The sequence below is a fragment of the Enhydra lutris genome, unplaced genomic scaffold, assembly GCF_002288905.1.
Source record: "Enhydra lutris kenyoni isolate GAN:26980312 unplaced genomic scaffold, ASM228890v2 scaffoldscaffold55, whole genome shotgun sequence".
Taxonomy (NCBI): domain Eukaryota; kingdom Metazoa; phylum Chordata; class Mammalia; order Carnivora; family Mustelidae; genus Enhydra; species Enhydra lutris.
The window spans coordinates 2,888,419-2,905,708 of record NW_019154139.1 but is presented as its reverse complement, the minus strand read 5'-3'; the positions used below and the strand labels follow the sequence as shown (position 1 = coordinate 2,905,708).

At 59.5% G+C, this 17,290-nt stretch overlaps 1 protein-coding gene across 3 annotated transcripts in view; it reads left to right on the top strand.

Annotated features, from left to right (window-relative positions):
- Window positions 1–17,290, top strand: part of LOC111157619 (TBC1 domain family member 22A) — a 299,219-nt gene that overhangs the window by 155,570 nt on the left and 126,359 nt on the right. For all 3 annotated transcript variants that reach the window (XM_022519197.1, XM_022519195.1, XM_022519194.1), the window contains one exon: window positions 8,401–8,510. In XM_022519197.1, the coding sequence (XP_022374905.1) occupies window positions 8,401–8,510 (110 nt within the window). The remainder of the gene's footprint in view (window positions 1–8,400; window positions 8,511–17,290) is intronic.

The window sequence follows — 17,290 nt, the reverse complement described above, 5'->3', positions numbered from 1 at the left end:
TCAGAGAGAAGCTTGTAGCTGCGGGTCTCCTCCATCCTCGTGAACAAACAGCGAGGGCCTAAGTCCGTCCGTGCGGGACTCTTCGTGAAGGGAGGCTTTCGTCCCGTGCCCTGGTGCAAGGTTCCCAGCCGCACGGCGTCTCCGGAGGCCCTTGCGGGCTCCAGGGACACGTGTGTCCCGTGAAGGCTGGCGGGGCACGGGAGGCGCACGGGCACCGGGTGCAGCCCGCTGCGGTGGGACGCTGGGCGCACGCGGGCATCGGGCTTCGCCGAGAAATGGGAAGCGAGCTCGGCGACCATCAGAGCCTTCCAGGGGGCTCCGGTTAGAGAGCAGTTTTGCCTTCTTTTCAGAGAGCCCGGGGCTTGCACAGCAGGGCGGCGGGCAGAGCCCACTGCTCGTGTGGGACGTGTTTGCGGGGTGGCTCCTTCGGTTTGGGCGGACTCCTGCTGACGGGGCGTTGGTGCCATTGTCTCAGCAGATGCACGTCGGACTTGACGCGTTTTTTTAACGTTTAGTACTACTTTGGGTGTTTGCCTTAACCGGAGAAATTGGGATTAAATTCTTTCCATTCTTCAGGGAGTACCTTGGCATCCCGTTCCCCGCGTTCTGGTTGCAGCTGTGCCTATGTTTCCTCATCCTTCCCCGACTGTGAGCTCCCGGCTGGCTGCTCATGCCCTCGCTCGCCGCGCGGTCACCGAGACCCTGCTGTGGCCGGGGACGTGGAGAGGGTGGCGGTTGTGGTCCTTACCGTGTCCTACGGGGGCCGGCGGGCGTGAGGATGCCGTATGCAGAGTGGGGAGGGGTGCGGCCGGCGACCCGGGGCAGGAAATGCCGAGGGTGAGCATGCCCGGCGCCACCTGCTGTCCTCGGCCGCGGGCGGTCCAGTGACTGCCATTTCATGGTGTGGCGCTGACGTGTCCTCTGTCAGGCTTTCCTCGCTGGAGGGGCGTCAGCGGCGGGGCGGGGACTCTCCCTTCTGCCTCAGTAGCTGATGCGGTCTGTGGGCTGTGCTTGGGAGCATCTCCCCCCGCCTACCCGCCTCCGTTTGTTTCCATAGCGCTGTCCCCAGATGGGGACATCTGCACCTTGGCTCGCAGACACCAGTGTGGGGAGTTACTCAAATGGGCACACATCTCCAGGGGCTCCCCCTTTCCTCCAGAAGGAAGCCCAGCTCAGGAGCCCAGCGCCCACGGCTGTGGTGTCATGGTCCTCGTGAGCTGTCCCCTGCCTGGGTCATGGGGACGTCCTGCAGGCTTGCTGGCTCTGGGCTCTGCGGCCTCCTCCCCAGCCCCCACGTCCCCTCATGCCCTGTGCTTGATGCTGCCACTTTCTAGGCTCAGCCCCAATGCCTCCCAAGGCCACCCTCTCCAGGGGCGGGGACTCTGCTCTTCTGCACCTGCCATGCTGCCCCGTCCCTTGTCACACTCACTCACCACGTGGCCAGCTCTTTATTGACGTCGCTGTGTAAGGCAGTCTGGTCACGCAGCACGTGAGCGAGGCCAGTGGACGGGGCGTGAGTGCGCCGGAGCGCGTCGGCGAGTGAGCGCGGGCAGCCCTTCCTCTGGGCTTCGTGCTGGCGGTTCCGTCTCCCCGTCTCCCCCCCGCCGGTTTCTGACACTCCGAAGTACTCGATCCATGTTCGTGGAGTCAGTCAGTATTTCAACCAGTAGCATCTCAGTTAACAAAAACTCCCGACTCCCAGAGTTAATGAACATCAGAGATCCAGTCAGGCCAAAAGAGTGTTGTGAATTCAGACTTTTTTCTCTTACAAAAATGACGTTATAGAGAGGAGGATCATTAAAGAAACAGACTTTCCCTTCCCCCTGTCCCTCAGTACCACACGGGGTCTGCGGTTGGTGCTCCCCAGGAGCTGTTGGGAGCTCTCCGGGCCCGGACTTAGGTCGCAGGGCGCTCTTTCAGAGAGAGGAACAGCTGCCCCGTCTGTGCCGTCCCCGGCTTGCGGTTTGCATGAGGCTTGGGACCCCCGATTGGGGGTGTGCTTGGGGTGGAGGTGGACGAGAAGCAGAGTGGTGCTGCTGGGTTCTCGTTGTTTGGGGCCTGCTGCGGGCTGGGAGACGGATAGTTGGATGCGGCCGCATTGTGCCATCTTGCCTGGCCCATAGCGAGGGCATCGGCCTTGGTTTGTCCTTCACTTGTGACCATCACGTGCTGGTGTCCCGTTGTCCACTGACTGTTTGTCCGTGTCTGTGGGCTGCAGGTTCGTAGCTACATGCTGGAATTGGGAACTCTGATGGTGGTTAGTTTGTAACCTTGAGCTGGACGTTATTTATATTAACATTAAACATTCACCCGCTAAGCCAACTTGATGATGACCTTACTTGTTCTTGTTGAGCCGCGGAGTTTTGTGAATTGATGGTCTTAGTGGCGGCCCCTCTCTTACCGAAGCGGGACTTTTCCCTTTGCCTTGGAACCCAAATCTGTGTAATTAAGTGCTAAAACCTCCATCACTGAAGTGTCAGGCTTTCGAATTTAAAACTCCCAAGTTGGGCAATGCAGAAGATTAGACCGTGGCGTGGTTCCAGCCAGCTTATGAAGGAGAGAATGTTTCTGATTACCAGTTAAGCTCCTGATTACGTGAAGAGGTTCATTGCAGGGTTTGTGTGGTACGGGTGATGAACGCAGTCATGAAGCCGTGGTGGGCTCCCACCCCCCCCACCGACCTGCGCGGCCCACCTGCAGGTGCCGGCTCTCCCCGCGCCTTGAGCCTGATGAGGCCCCATCTACACTTTCCGCACTGATCCCGCGTCACACGCTCTGTTTAAATTTGAGGTTTTTCTCCCTTTGTGATTTCCAAGGCTCCCCATTTGGTTTGTGGTGAGGCAGAGCCTGGCCACGTGCCAGGCCTCTTTACTTTCCAGCACATCCTGGCCCTTATGGGATCCCATGGCTGTTCCTGGGGCCCATGCCAGGGTCTCGCTGAAGCAGGCCAGTGTTGTCCTGGAGGGGAGACCCAAAGCTTGAGGGAGCTTATGGTACTGACAGGCTCTCTTGCCCACCACGTGTTTTATGACTGTGGGAGTGTTTTCACCCCCGAGCTGTGCTTTTCTGGGGTTGTGGCGGCTCTCGCCTCCTCTCCCTACAGAGTCAGAGGCCTTCATGCTGCCCCAACCCCACGAGACTGGGAAGCCAGCATTGCCGGTGGGGCTCCATTCTCCGCCAGGTGCAGCTGCTCCCTGGCCCACGGCCCTCCTGCGGGTCCTTTGAGTGTCAGCTGGGCTGCTTCCCTCCAAAAGCTGTCTCGGGTGTGGTGGGCCCTGGCTCCTGAGGACGCGCCCTATCCACCCGTGGTGGCGGGTGACGTGCTGTCTGGCGAGCAGCCTCATCACACAATGGACTTGGCCTTGAGCCCATCAACCTGCCTCTTCCCTACCCAGCACTGACCCTGCCGGTTTTCTGGACGTGGAAACGTGGACAAGAAATTTCTGGCCTTTGTGTATCTAAGATAGCTTTTTGGATACAGCAGAGTAGAGGTTGTATCCCTGTGTGGTTTTTTCCTTATGTGGCTGAATGTCCTCCATGCCTTTTTTTTTTTTTTTTTTTTTTTTAAAGATTTCATTTATTTATTTGACAGACAGATCACAAGTAGGCAGAGAGGCAGGCAGAGAGAGAGGGGGAAGCAGGCTCCCCGCCGAGCAGAGAGCCCGATGCAGGGCTCGATCCCAGGACCCTGATATCATGACCCGAGCCAAAAGCAGAGGCCCAACCCACTGAGCCACCCAGGCACCCCTGTCCTCCGTGCTTTTATTGGTTCCTTTTATCTACCTGTCCTTCCGCCGACCACATACCTACCAGGCTGGTGGCCTAGTCACACTCTCTGGGTGTGCTCCTTGTGTGGTGCTGTTCACACCTGTAGGGTGGGCGTGCTGACCAGGTCCCGGATGGCAGCAGTCCCTACCCCAGTTGTCCTGACCCCTAGTACCCCACGAGCTTCTCAGAGCACTTCGAAGGGCCCCACCGCCCTTGGGAACTTTCTCTCTCAGGCCATCTGTGGGAAGATAGACCTCAGTGAAATGATCTCAGCGGCGTAAGCAGTATGTTTTTCTTTGTTGCAAAAGTCATAACTGTTACTGGTGAAAATACGTGTTCTCTTTTTGCTCTTTGCCTTTCTACAAAATGGGAAGAGTTGTACTTACTGCCACCCCGACATTCTTTCCCGGGGGCAGCATGGTCCTGTTGCTGGCATCTTTCTGAGCAGTGCTCATGCGGACAGACGGGTGAGGGTTGGAGTTTGTGATATAAACGGTGTTGTTGATGAGGACGGGATTATTTTACAAATTGCTTTTTCAACAATAATAATGCAGCATAGCATTTTCAAAGAATTTATTTAAATCACTTCCTGAAGCCGTTTCATGGTTTGAGAAGGAAAGTGAGATATTTTATAAATTAAAGGGCTGTTTCCACGTCCTGTGCTGGCATATGCGCTTATGACCCCCTTGAGACAGCGAGTGACCTGTCCAGGGCCGGGCCGTGCTTCTCTGCGCCCCCGTGCGCGTGTTTGTCTCCCGGTCACTCTGTCTGGGGGCCAGGGCTCCCAGCTTTCTCAGCCTGGTGTCCCCGGGGTGCAGGGCTGGGCCCTGGTCAGTGGCGCTGTGGGCAGCGCAGAGAGCAGGCTGGGGCCATTCTCCGATGGCGGTGCGTGCACGGTGCTGGTGTTTGTGCTGACGGGGTGGAGTGGGACGTGGGATCCAGCCCCAATTTCAGAAGCAACAGGTTGGCTTAAATTCCATCATTGGGGACCATGTGTTTGGTACCAGTGCCACCTTTGGGGGCCTGCGGTAGTTTCCCTGTGCTGGCTTCCGGGGCCTGTTAGTCCTGCCTGGCTGGGAGAAGGCCGTGGATGCGGTGTGGGGGACTGTGGTGCATGGGTGCCCTGTGCTGCCTCCCGCTCCTCTGCCGGCTGGCAGCCTCGAGCAGCTTGTGGAGCATCTGCTGGTGTGGGTCAGAATTAGCTATTGCACAGCCCTGTGGCCCAGAGGGGTCAGCCCCGAGAGCCCCAGCTCTGGCCCCGGTCCCGGCCCCGTGGCTGCCGACCAGAGGGCTCCTCAGGCCCAGGGCTTCCCTGGTGGCTCCCCGCTCAGGTTCCCGCCCTGCCTGGTCCCCCTCCTCGCCTCCGGGACGTGGAGGCGGCATGTCCTGGTGGGAGGCGCATGTTACCTTTGGAGTCGGTGGGGCTTGAGTTGTCGCCTGTCACGACTGTTGGCCATTCCAGGGTATGCCTGTGAGGACCCCCTCCCACCCCAGAGCATCGTCTCCTGGGCCTGGTGGCAGATGGTGCAGGAACTTAGCATCTGATCGATGGGACCCGTGCTGAACATGCTGAGGCTGTGTCCCCAGGAACCACTGGAGCCCCGTTTCCTGTGGGGACCCCCCAGGAGGACCCTGTAGCAATTGCGCCAACCTTGGCGTGTTCTTTTTTCAGCTCTGACCCTGTGCCCATGATGCAGGCCTTCCAGAGTGTTCTGTGCCGCCCTCTGCACCTTCTCCCGTGTCAGCAGACGTTTTCTCCGGGAGTATGGACAATAAGGGTCATCCCGATTCTCTTGGCCTTTTGGAAGACAGATTGGCATAGGAGTTCTCTGAGTTAAATGCCATTACTTCATTACGTTGAAGAGTGACAAATGGCCCACTGTGACAGGGGACACCAGAAAGAGGCTGCCCGGCTGACCTTTCTGGCATAAGGCAGTAAGCCAGCTCAGCAGAGCGAGAAACCTCTCCCAGGCCTGCGTCCTGTGCTCCTGCACTGGGGAGCCCGCCGCCCCTGCGAGCTGGGGAGGAGCTGGAGGCCCGGGCAGGCTCCGTTGCACCAGCTGAGGCAACTTCTCAGTGCTTTGAAGGCCCTGGAAACAGAGAATGCGTCGATGGCAAGCTTCTCAAGAGGAGTCCCTTCCTGGAGACGGGGGATAAAATCAGAGCTGCTCCAGGGCGAGGGGGCGTGGACCTGGGTCCGCGGGAGCCGGAGGAGGCCGCTCATGCTTGTGCCCACAAGCTGCTCTTGGGTCCCGTCAGCCTTCGCGTGCTCGGTGTGAGCCCGGGGAGGCCGTGTTTCCTCCTCTCTAGATGGGTGGAGTTGGTGCCTGCCGCCCCGGCTGCCTCAGGACCTCAGAGCCGGCCTTTCTGCAGGCCACAGTGGGGCTTCATTGGAGGCCAGACGTTGGCCTCCCGGGACAGCCGAGTTCTGAGGCCGGGCACCTTGCCGGGCTGTGGCCGGGGGGCAGAGCTGTGCCCGGCTGTGGGAGGGAGAGCCCATGGCCCACAGAGCAGCTGGGACGGGGCATGGGACCCCGGCGGGCTCAGACTGAGAGGAGGGCACTCAGAGCCAGGCAGGCCAGCCTTGGGACGCTCTTCATCACAGTCCTGCAGCAGAGGGAGGGGCTCTGAGCTTCTGGAAGGGCCTGCCTCTTACTGGTCTCTGTGCCCAAGGCCCTGGAGCCACCCCGTGGGGAGCATCTGCTGCGGTTGTCGCGTTGCCCCAGTGAGGGGACAGACCGGTGTCCCACAAGGGACAACTCATAGGCACTGTGGCCCATCCATACCTCGGAATGTTCTTCTGCTGTGGTAAGGACTGAGGTGCCAGCCTAGGCTGGGACCAGGATGTCCCTGGGAGCACGGTGCTGAGTGAGGGGAGCCAGACACGGAAGGCTCTGTCCCGCACAGTACCATCACGTGGAATGTCCAGATCGGGCAGCTCCACGGAGGCAGAGCACAGAGGGGTGGCTGCCAGGGGCTGGGGGGATGGGGAGTGCCTGCTGATGGGCTGGCTTGAGGTGGTGAGAATGTTCTGGAATTATGTGGCACTGATGGTTATCCAACTCCGTGAGTATACTAAAGCCCATTGAGTTGCGTGCTGTAAAAAGGTGAATTTTATGGTATGTGAACCGCATCTCAATCAGATACATCTCTGAACGAAACCAGAACACAGAAGTCCTTGTTGAATGAGTGGGGGAGTGAAGGAGGGAGTGGGAGTGGAGTGACTTGCCCGACTTCAGCCCCCACAGAGTGCTCCCGCGTGCCCCAGGGACGTGCAGTGACGGGACTGAGAGCAGTGCTGGCTGGGATGGGTCCTCGTGGCTGTTCGTGGCTGGGCCGGTTGTGCGTCCAGGCCTGGGCCTGCCTGTGTAGACCCGTGTGGCCAACACGTCGGGCCTGGCCGGGCTTGGCTCGGGACTCGCTCGGCCTGTTGTCAGTGTCATGGCGTCTGTCACGAACAGGGAGCGAGTGGAGTGGAAGGGGTTCACCGTGCCTGTGATGTGAGGCGAGGCTGTGTTGGGCTGCCTCTCGGGAGGGCCCGTGTCCTGGCCACGCCACCACGCGCTGCCCTGGGGGCCGCGCCTGCTGTGTTCTCCACACCTGTGTCAAGGGGCGCGGTGGTGGGGATAGCAGACGTGAGACGGGGGGTTCCTGAGTGAGGACATCCGAGCCGTGGGGAGGGGAGCCTGGCCCCTCCTCGTTCCTCACTGCTCCGCAGGCGTGAGCCGTCAGTGTTCGTGGAGTCGTCGTCGTCCGACTCACACCTTCCCAGATGTCCTCTCACAGAAGTGTTTGTTCTCAGGAACGTTTTCCTTGCAAAGGGGCCCTGCATGTTTGCAAAATAAAACACAGGTAAATAAAAGGAAAAAAGAGAACACACAAGTTTTAAAACATTTATGAGTGTTGTGCTGGATGACAGCGGCTTTTGTAAGGACCTAAAATTAGTTTGTTCCGATGTCTGATAGGCCGTTTCAATTAAGTGTCTGTTTTGCGTTTTAAAAGGTTTAATTATGTTCTCTCCTGGGCTTTTTATACCCGAAGAAAGTGACCGTTCAGAGCACTGCGGCCTCTTCTTTTTCTTCGGGCTCCTGCCTCTGTGGGGGCCCTCCTGCGGCCGCCGGGTCTCTGCCCGGTGTGGTTTTGGAAGCCCTCACCTTGGGAACCAGTTTTGAGAGAAATTATTGTCTGATGAATATGTGACCCCATGAGAAAACAGAATTTTAAAAATCTTGTGAAAAAACCTCTCAGGTCTCTGTTAGGAATAAGTAGCTTTTTTTGGTGCTCTCTTGTTAGGAGATGAAATGCCTGAGATGCAAAAATTAGAATATATTAATTATGTTAATTAATTGGAGAGGACTTAGAATATTAATTATCTGCAACTAATTAGGTATTAAAATGGAAAACCATTAAGTGCTGAGTTGGAAGCCTAGGAGCCATCTAGTCCCAGCAAGAAAAATGGGCCGCAGCGTGACCTTGCCCGCGGCATGACCTTGCCCTCAGAGTGACCTTGCCGGCCGTGCGCGTGCCTCTGCCGGCCGTGCGCGTGCCTCTGCCAGCCCCGCCCCACCCTCGCCCCACGGTGTGTCCCCTGGGTTAACCGCTGCTGTCTTTTGCATGGTCCCCGGCGCGCAGAGGAGGAGGAGGTGGACGCCGCCGACGTCTCCCGCGTGCCCGCAGACGTGCTGCGTGACGTCGAGGCCGACACGTACTGGTGCATGAGCAAGCTGCTGGACGGTATTCAGGTGAGCCCTGGGCGGACGCCGCTCCGCGTCTGAAACCAGTGTCGCGGGGGCGGGGAACCCCGGGCCTGACGCGTAGGCCTGCCTCTGTGCCCCGCTCGGCCAGCCTCCCTTTCAGCGCCTGGACTCTGCCTCCTCCACAGGGTCTGAGACAGACCGCGTGTGCGCGCGCGTGCCCGAGACAGACCGCGCGTGTGTGTGTGTGCGTCCGAGACAGACCGCGTGTGCGCGTGCCCGTGCCCGAGACAGACCGTGCGCGCGCGCGCGCGTTCCCGAGACCGCGTGTGTGCACGCGTGCCCGAGACAGACCGCGTGTGCGCGTGCGCGTTCCCGAGACAGACCGCGTGCGCGCGTGCGCGTTCCCGAGACACCGCGTGTGTGCGTGCGCGTGCCCGAGACAGACCGCGCGTGTGTGCGCGCGTGCCCCAGAGACAGCGTGTGTGCGTGCGCGTGCCCGAGACAGACTGTGCGTGTGCGTGCGCCCGAGACAGACCGCGTGTGCGCGTGCCCGAGACAGACCGCGTGTGTGCGTGCGCGTGCCCGCACACCCTTGCGTCTGCGGACGGCTGTGGTGTCCCGAGGGTTCCAGCGGTGGAGGGCTCCGGGGCATGGGGCTCTCCCCTCCCCCGCGGAGTCTGACCCCCACACACTGCGAGCTCCCCAGCTCTGCTCCTGGTGACGCCAGGTGGTCCCAGCGCCACGTGGGTTGTTGCTGATGAGCCGCTGTGATCATCCGCCGTGCCTGGGGAGCTGCCTTCAGGGCAGCTCGCCCCTTACAGGGCGTCCGAGTTAGGGCCTCAGCGCCTCACCTGTCACCCGGGGCCGTGAGCAACTGGACCCACAGTCTGTGCTGGCCCCAGCTCAGGGGTCTGCTTGTGGGGAGCAGCAGCTGTGCCCAGTCCCGGAGGGAAGCACAGGCTGCCGGAAGCCCTGCTGCCCGCGGTCGGGCTCTGTTGGACTTGGTGTCCTTCGGGACGGATGGTGGAGATTTTCGCAGAAGGGCTGCAGGTGTCCCAGGGCCAGGGGTGATTTTATGGAAGTGGTTTGGGGGAAGGACCCTACACCAGAGCGGGAAGGAGGACTGGAGCCTCTCGATGTCGCAGTCCATGGCCGGGGTAGATGGGGCCCCCCGGTGGGATGTGGGCCATCTGAGGCTCGCTCTGTGCCGACGAGCCTTTCCTACATGCACGCTCTGTGCTAGGGGCTGCGTGCCTTCCCCGGGAGGGCGGAGCGTGTCGGGCAGAGGCCTCCCAGGAGCTCCGTGTGGGGTACAGGGTAGACCTGTAGGGGGCATAAGGCACGTGCTCCTGAGGACCCGATTTGGGAATGTGGTGAGACTTGGCGGAGGGGTGACGGGGTGAGGGGTGGGGTGTAGAGCCCACAGCAGGGTTTGGGTGATGGAGATTTTCTGCGGGCCCTCATGGGCCGGGTTCATTCCAGAGATGCCCAGGGGTGGAGGCCGTGGAAGACGCTTACCCGATATAGTCTCCAGATCCGGCCCTGAGGTTTAATTTGCGAAATCAGCCAGAGTGACTGTGTGGGGGAGAACGGGGCGGCCTCACCTTACTTTTATTGACCGAGGAGCGACGGAGCAAGTGGAGGCCTTTCCCGTAGCAACGAATAGGAGGAGCCTTGTTGGTGTCGTACAGAGAAAAACACGCCCGCTCGGTTCCGGCCCTGGTGTTGGTTTGGCAGCCCCGTCCGTTGTTGATGTTTTCACACGTGTTAGTCTCTCTCCCGAAACGGACGGCTTTTTCCCCCTTTAGAAAAGGGATTGAATCATAACGTGGGACTTTATAAATTTCAAATGTCACTTCTCTGATCATGAGTGATGGAATTCCTGCCATTTAAATACAAGATTATCCTGCTTCTATTTGTGAGTAAAATCAGCCGTACGCTGGAAGTGACTCTGGCTTTTCATTTCCCCCCGAGGGTTGCCGTCCGAGGGGATGGCCTTGGACTAGGGTGGGTGAGAGTGTGTGTGTGTGTGTGTGCGCAGCGCGGCGTTCTCCGGGCACACGCACTCACCACGCCCCGCACGCCACCGGGAGCCAGGGCCTTGACGTGAGCAGTGTTGAGGATGCCAGTTACCAGCATGGGGGGACCCGGGGAGGTCTGTCATCCCCTGAGATGAGGCAAGCTCCTCTGGGGGCTGTTGGGTGTATGCGGGTGTCCCTGCTGCTTTGTGTGGACGAGGGGACGGAGGAGCAGGAGGAAGGACGGACCAGGTGTCCACGCCCCAAGGAGCTGGAAGCTTCTGTTGCTGTGCGTGGGCTCATACTCCTGGGCTTGCCCGGTCTTCACCACTGTCTGGACCACACAAGAACCATCTTCCTGGAGCCCCTTCTCAGCACGTCACTGCCCTGGTCGAAAGCCACCAGGACTCGTGCTTGCAGCCCTGTCAGCCTGGCCTTTGCCTGTTCCTTGCACGTGAGGAAGTTCAGGGCTGTCTGTCGTGTTACGCTCAATCCACATGCCAGAGAGACCACAGGGAGTCTGGGTCGCTGTGCCACGTCCGTGCGGCGGCTGTCTCGCTCTCCTCAGCCGCAGTGAGGGGGCTTCCCGCCGTCAGCTGGTGGCCACGGTGGGACCGCGGTGCGGCAGTGACGGCTTGCGTGCCCCGAATGGCTCTGAGCGTCACAGCAGAGCAGACGTCATACCCTGCACACACACAGATCCCTTGCCTGGGGTCAGAGAGCGTTTGCGGGGACCCACCTGTGAGCCCCGGAGCCTGTGGTTTTCTACTCTGCTCTATAACCATGTCCAGCTGGAATCGGTGGAAATGACTTCCCTTTTGCTGGGTATGTTCTAGACGGCAAAAACCGCGTTTGTGCGTTGGGTTCCCCTGGGGGCGTCAGTCTGGGACTCTGTTCTGCATTAGACCAGAGCGTGGTGAGCACCTGTTGCATATGGGTGCTCTGCACAGTCACCGACCTGCTGTCCCCACGGGATGTGTGTCCTGGTGGCCAGGGGTGCAGGGAGCGGGCTGCTGACGGAGGGCAGAGTTCTGGGCGCTCTGGGGGAGGGGCACCAGAGTTGTGGGTGTTGGGGTGCTCTGGTCACAGGAGGGTGACAGACGAGGCCCAGGGAGAAGCTGCGCCCTCCCCGCGCATGCCTGGAGGCGCTGGGTGATGCTGAGCAAGAAGCGTCTGAAATGTGGAGCCTCCTCGCCGAGGGGGAGCCGCCCAGACGCAGGCAGGATGACCCCACTAGTGGGTGCCCGGGGGCTTGAAGGAACGATCACGGTAATGCCGGAAGGTAAGGTCTTATCGCCCTGGTGAGGGGTAGAAATGAGATAAAGCGGGGCCTGTGTAGGGACACCCGGTGCTGCTAGAAACAGAAGTATGACGGGTCTCCTGCCGAGGCTCTCCGGTTCCGTGTCTCGGGCTGCTTTAAAGTCTTCCAAAGTCCCGAGGAACTCAGAGCCTTGACTCATGCGGGTGAATTCTAGCGGTATTCGCTGTGTTAGCAACTCCGAGATCCTTAAAAAATATTTAGTAATTTATCTTGAAATAACAATGATGAACCCGTTAGATGCTATCATAAGCGGCATATCTTGGTGGTAAATGAATATTTTCTGAAATGTAACTGTTTCGTGGGAAGGAAGGCGCCATAGTCCCCTGTGGTCAGACTAAGGTCTGACTTCCCGGGAGACACCCGGGTTCTCCCGTGCGCTTGCGTGTTCCATCCGCAGACAGATGTAGTTTTGGTGGGAACGCGTGGAAACGGTCCGGCCTCCCACAGGCAGGGCGTTGGGAGAGGGAGGGGGATTTTCGTTGCACTCTCCGACCGCCGAGGGTATTTGCTCGTTGACACTAGGACACAGCTTAGCACGTGGTGGCTTCCTGCTGGTCACGTGCCACGTGACAGCTGACGCCATGTCGGCCGCCATTTTGTGCTCGGGGACGTCGAAGTCCGTTGGGCTGTCTGGCACTTGGAGCGGGTGTTTCGGCCACACGTGGTTCTGTACCGTCGGACGCTGGCCATTTGGGGAATATTGGCTGATGGAGGCGTGCCGACCTTGTGGACGCTGCCGCGCTTCATCACGCCCTATCCGTCTGGGCGCGTTCCTGCCGTCTTGTCAGAAGCTATACACCCAGAGTGGCAGACAGAAGTTCTTCAAAATTCAGAGTTTGGCTTAAATGCTCAAATATTACTATTGGCAACGCATAGTGTCGATTGTTTTCCTTGAAATGACAGTCTTTGTTCATTTTTGGGAAAGTGTCTGCCAAGTATCCAAGTTTGAATAACCCGTTTGCCTGTTCGTCATTTCCTCTAGTGAAAATGAGGCTTCTGGAAGAATGCGTTCTCCTTCCACGCCCAGCTCCAGCGGCTGGCCAGGGGCGCTTGAGAAGAAAGCACTGTTCTTCGGCGCACATCTCGAGCGCTGTCTGTGCTCTTCCCACCTCGCCACACCGAATGTTGAAAGATGTTTACTTGAAGGTCAGGATCTGACGCCATATTGATCTTAAATTAGGAACTTCGTCAAGAACGTCCTTCAGCGAAACTGCCTTTTATTTCCTTTTTTCACCGTGAATGTGTGGCACTAAGAGTACCGTTTGGTGGCACTGCCTGGACTCATGCCAGTGTGTCCCCGTCTCACCTTCCGTGTCAGCCGTGCAGGCAGTGGCACAGCGTTGAAGGTAAATAACGTTGCTGTCGGTAGGAACATGGTTTTGCTCTCAGGGACCGCTTGGAAGGGTCTCCTGGATGGCGGCAGTGGGCTGACTGCCCCCGAGAACCGCCACGCTGGGGGCTGCTCTCCTGGCACAGGCCTGCGGTTTTCCCACGGCAGAGCCCCCAGAAGGTGAGCTCACGATGGAAAAAGAACGAGGCAGGGAGCGTGGCCTGGAGTGAACTCAGCCGGCACCGTGGTTAGCCTGGACCCACCCGAGGGACTCGACATCCTGCGGCAGTGACGTGACCGGACCTCAAACAAGTCATTACCATGAAGAACAGGACTCTGAGAGAGGAGCTCGCAGGTTGTTGGAAAGAGCCCGACAGAACCTCTGGCAACCAGACTTAGGGTCGCTGGCATTGACCGTTTATCAGACACAGCGGACGAGAGGGTTAATCGAAGTAGAAGGAGAAATTCCTGGGGGGGGCAGCGCCGGGGGACGGCGTGGATTTGGAAGAGAGCTTAGGGCCGGACAGAGCGGACAACAGGCCCGGGATGGGAAAACATGCTGCGGGAGCCCCGGTGCACACACGTGGTGGCCTGGACCTTTCTGGCACCTGTGAGAGGCATGGGCTCTTATGGTCACTAAATAAATAAATCTCAAGAAAGACCACACCTTAAAAAATCACACCTGGAGAAACCAGCGCGCGGCCGCTGCGTACGGGAGGTCAGAGAAAGTGTCACGGGAACGGCTGGCGCCGGACCGAGGAGGTGTTGGGGCGACCGTTTGGGGCCGGCAGGCTGCGGCCGGTGAGGTGGGCTGTGTCCGGCCTTCCGGAGGGGTAGCTTCGGGCCGGCTGGATTTGCAGGCAGGACCCAGCCGTACGCTGCTGGCAAGCCGCTCACCTAACACACGGGGTTACAGAAGGGCACGAAGGAGGGAGTTGGGGGAAACGCAGCCGGTCCGCACTGACCCAGGTCAGAGCTGGGCAGCGGCCGGCTCTTCCGCCTTGTGACGGGAACCGGAGTTTCAGGCGGAGAGCGTTATTCGGGAGACAGAGTATCACTGCCGAGGGACGAGCGGATGCGTTTACCAGGGAAGACGCCGTCTGCCCGTCCGCCGTGACGTCACTGCGCGGACAGCAACGCCTCTTGTCTGTGCGCGTGCGGGAGGCAGGCGGGGAGGGGAGAGGCAAGAATCTGGCGGAAGTCCCTGAAGATACTGTCAGTGGCGGACGCCAGTCTAAGTCTTTGCGTTTGTTCACTGTTGGTGTCACTTCGGTTCCCCTGCGACGTGACTGTACGGGGTTCCGGCCGTGGGGCCAGTAAGCTGCGGAGTTGGGATTCAGACCCGCGGAGTCAGGCCTTAGCTTTCCTGCCTCTCAGGAAATAGGTCAGGCAGGAAGAACTTGCAAGACTGCGACTGACTTGTTCCCCAGCCGCATAGGTTGAGCTACTGACCGTGTCTGGAACCCCACGCCTAGCTCACCCAGCGTGTTCCCTTCCTTCCTGTGTGTATGGGACATTCTAGAAACAGACGCCCGGCTGTTCCCACGGAGCCGTGCAGACCAGGGTCGGGGATTGGCTCTCCTGCTGCGCTGCGACTCCGGCCGTGGACACCCAGGCTCCGTGGGGAAGCGGGGATCGGGTTGGGGTCCACGGCTGGGCGGCTGGGCGGCTTCGGCGGCTCCGAGAAAGGCCCATAACTGGGCCCTGCCTGGGCTCCAGGCCTGCTCGCTCATTTCTGATGGATGGTGTCCTCACACTTGGGGTTCGTTTAGGGGACGTTCTTTTTATGGAGGGGCCTTGGGGCTGGGAGAAAAGGAAGCAGCTGCCTTTCCAGGTGAAGTAGTCTCACGGGAGAGACTTCGGATTGCAGTCCGGGAGCTGCCTCTGGCTCTGTGAGCGATGAAGGGAGGCCATCGGCACGACCCTTAGCAGCGGCGTGTGGGGCTAGCGAGGGGCCATCCGCGGTCCAAACTGGAGCCTCACCGGGTGGTGGTGGGACAGGCAGAGAGAGAGCGCCGGGCAGACCGGGCAGGGCCCCTCCACCGTGGGGCCGCTGTGAGCCCCCGAGATGGGGCAGGCATGGTGGGGGCACCTGCGGCCGTGTTAGGGGTCTGGGTGTGGCAACGAGGGCAGGGGACTGAATGCCCAGCCGTGCACAGACAGCCCTGGCCGGGGAAGAATCTTACCAGGAGCTCGTTAGGAGTCCAGGCGGCAGATCTGGGTGGAAGTCACCCGCCCACGGGACCCGCTAATTAATCTGATGGCTGGTTTTGTCTTGACAAGTGGGTGTGACTGGGAGAGGACCCTTTGTTTTGTGGTGGTGTGGGCCGCGTGGATCTGCCTAGCAGGCTGTGCGGTGGGAGGTTCACACAGCGCGGGGGCTGGCCTGGGCTGGCGGGACACAGACGGCTGGGGGGACAGGACCCTTGGTGTGGAATCCGTGGCCGTGGGCTTCCATTGTCTGTTCTCTGGGCTTCGGCGGTGGTGAGTATCCTCAGTGCTGGGAGGGGCCCCCTCAACCCGCTTTGATCCTTTGACCCTTAATGCCTCTCAAGCACAGGTGTCTCACTTAGGGCCATAGTGCGTTTCGTTTCCCTCCTCGTGTTTCTCTGCCTTCGCAGCCGGGCCCCTGCCTGCTTCCCGCGACTGTCCCCCGTGTGCCTCCTTCTTTGGGTGCGGTAGGGGTCCGGCCAGAGACTCACGTTGGACAGACAATCTGGTGGGCCGTTACTTCTTACGTGGCTCCACGGCAGGTGTTGCTCGGGCCGTGGGGAGGCGTTGGGGTGTGGAGCCCGTCCGGAGCCCCTTCTGTCGGGGACCGCCTGCTGTCGGGATGTGGCGCTGGCACCCGCCGGCAGGTTCTGGACGCGGCTCTGTGTGGCCGGGAGGCCTTCTGGGCTCTTGGGGGGCTTCTTGGGCCTTTTCCGTCTCTGCGGGGTCCCGCAGCCCCGCGCCAGGGCTGTCGGCGAGCTCGTACCCGCTGAATTACGGCTGCCCCGCTCGCCTCCCTGCAGCTGCACGATTCCTCTTGGCTTCATTACTTAACAGGCCAGCGTCTTCGGGGCGAAAAGGGCCGTTGCCTTTTATAATTAGTCTGCTCCGTTCCTTTCCTCGGGGAAGCATCGCTCAGTTCTGAGAACCGGTTGGTGGCCTGGGAGTGACCAGGTGTTGAGGAAAGGGACTGTGTTATCCTGGAACTTGTCAGAGAGAAGGCTGGAAACGGTGGCGTGGCGATTTGCCGAGAGGATGTCTGGGCCACTGCCAGCCCCGTCCCTGGGTGGGGGGAGGCTACAGGGCCCGCTGTCCCTCAGATGTCGCTGCTGTGCACCAGCTGTTGAAGATAAGGCCAGGGTGGAGAGGGGACAGACGTATCACGGGAAACCAGAGCTGGTGAGGGGAGCCCTTGGAGAGCTTTATGTACCGAGAAGGAGAGGGGCCCACGGCACTCTTGGAATGTGGCCCAGGGTCCTTAGAAATGAGCTTTACACAGCCAGAGCCTGGGGCGGCCAGAGGCCTGGGGGTGTTGTTGTTCCCCAGCTCGGCTCCAGGGAAACAGAAGAAGCGGGGAAAGGTGGCTGAGAGGATGCTCGCCCTCCTTGTGCCCAGCCCCGTGGCCGGAAGGACGAAGGAGGCACCCGGTCCGCGCGGATGAGCTCCTCCGTCAGACGTGAGATGAGTCGTGCTGCGTGTGGGGAGGAGGCTTCAGAGATGGCACGTGAGGGCCCTCGTTGGTAACACGGAGAGTTCTTGGCCGCGTTTTGGAAAGGTTTATTAAACAGATGAGAGTGTGCTGGTTCCTGGGCTGCAGCAGAAGATTCATTAGGAATGAGTCATTGAGCAGCAAGCACTTTAAAAATGAAAATTAAAAAAATTCAGTTCACAATAGCATTGAAAAATGTCAAATCCATGTCACTGCCTGAATGAATAGTTCATTCCTTTTAATTACCAAGTAGTGCTTCACCGCGCGAATCTATCACAGCTGGCTTCTCCATCCTTCTTTCGGTGGAAGCCAGGCTGTTTCTGGCCTTTGGTTGCTGTGAATAAACTTCTCGTGGACGCTCACACGCACGTCTTCTTGTTGACGTGGCCTTCATTTCTCCGCTCGGTGCCTATGTGTAGCCTCCCAGGGTCATGCTGTGGGAGTGTGTTTTGTTTT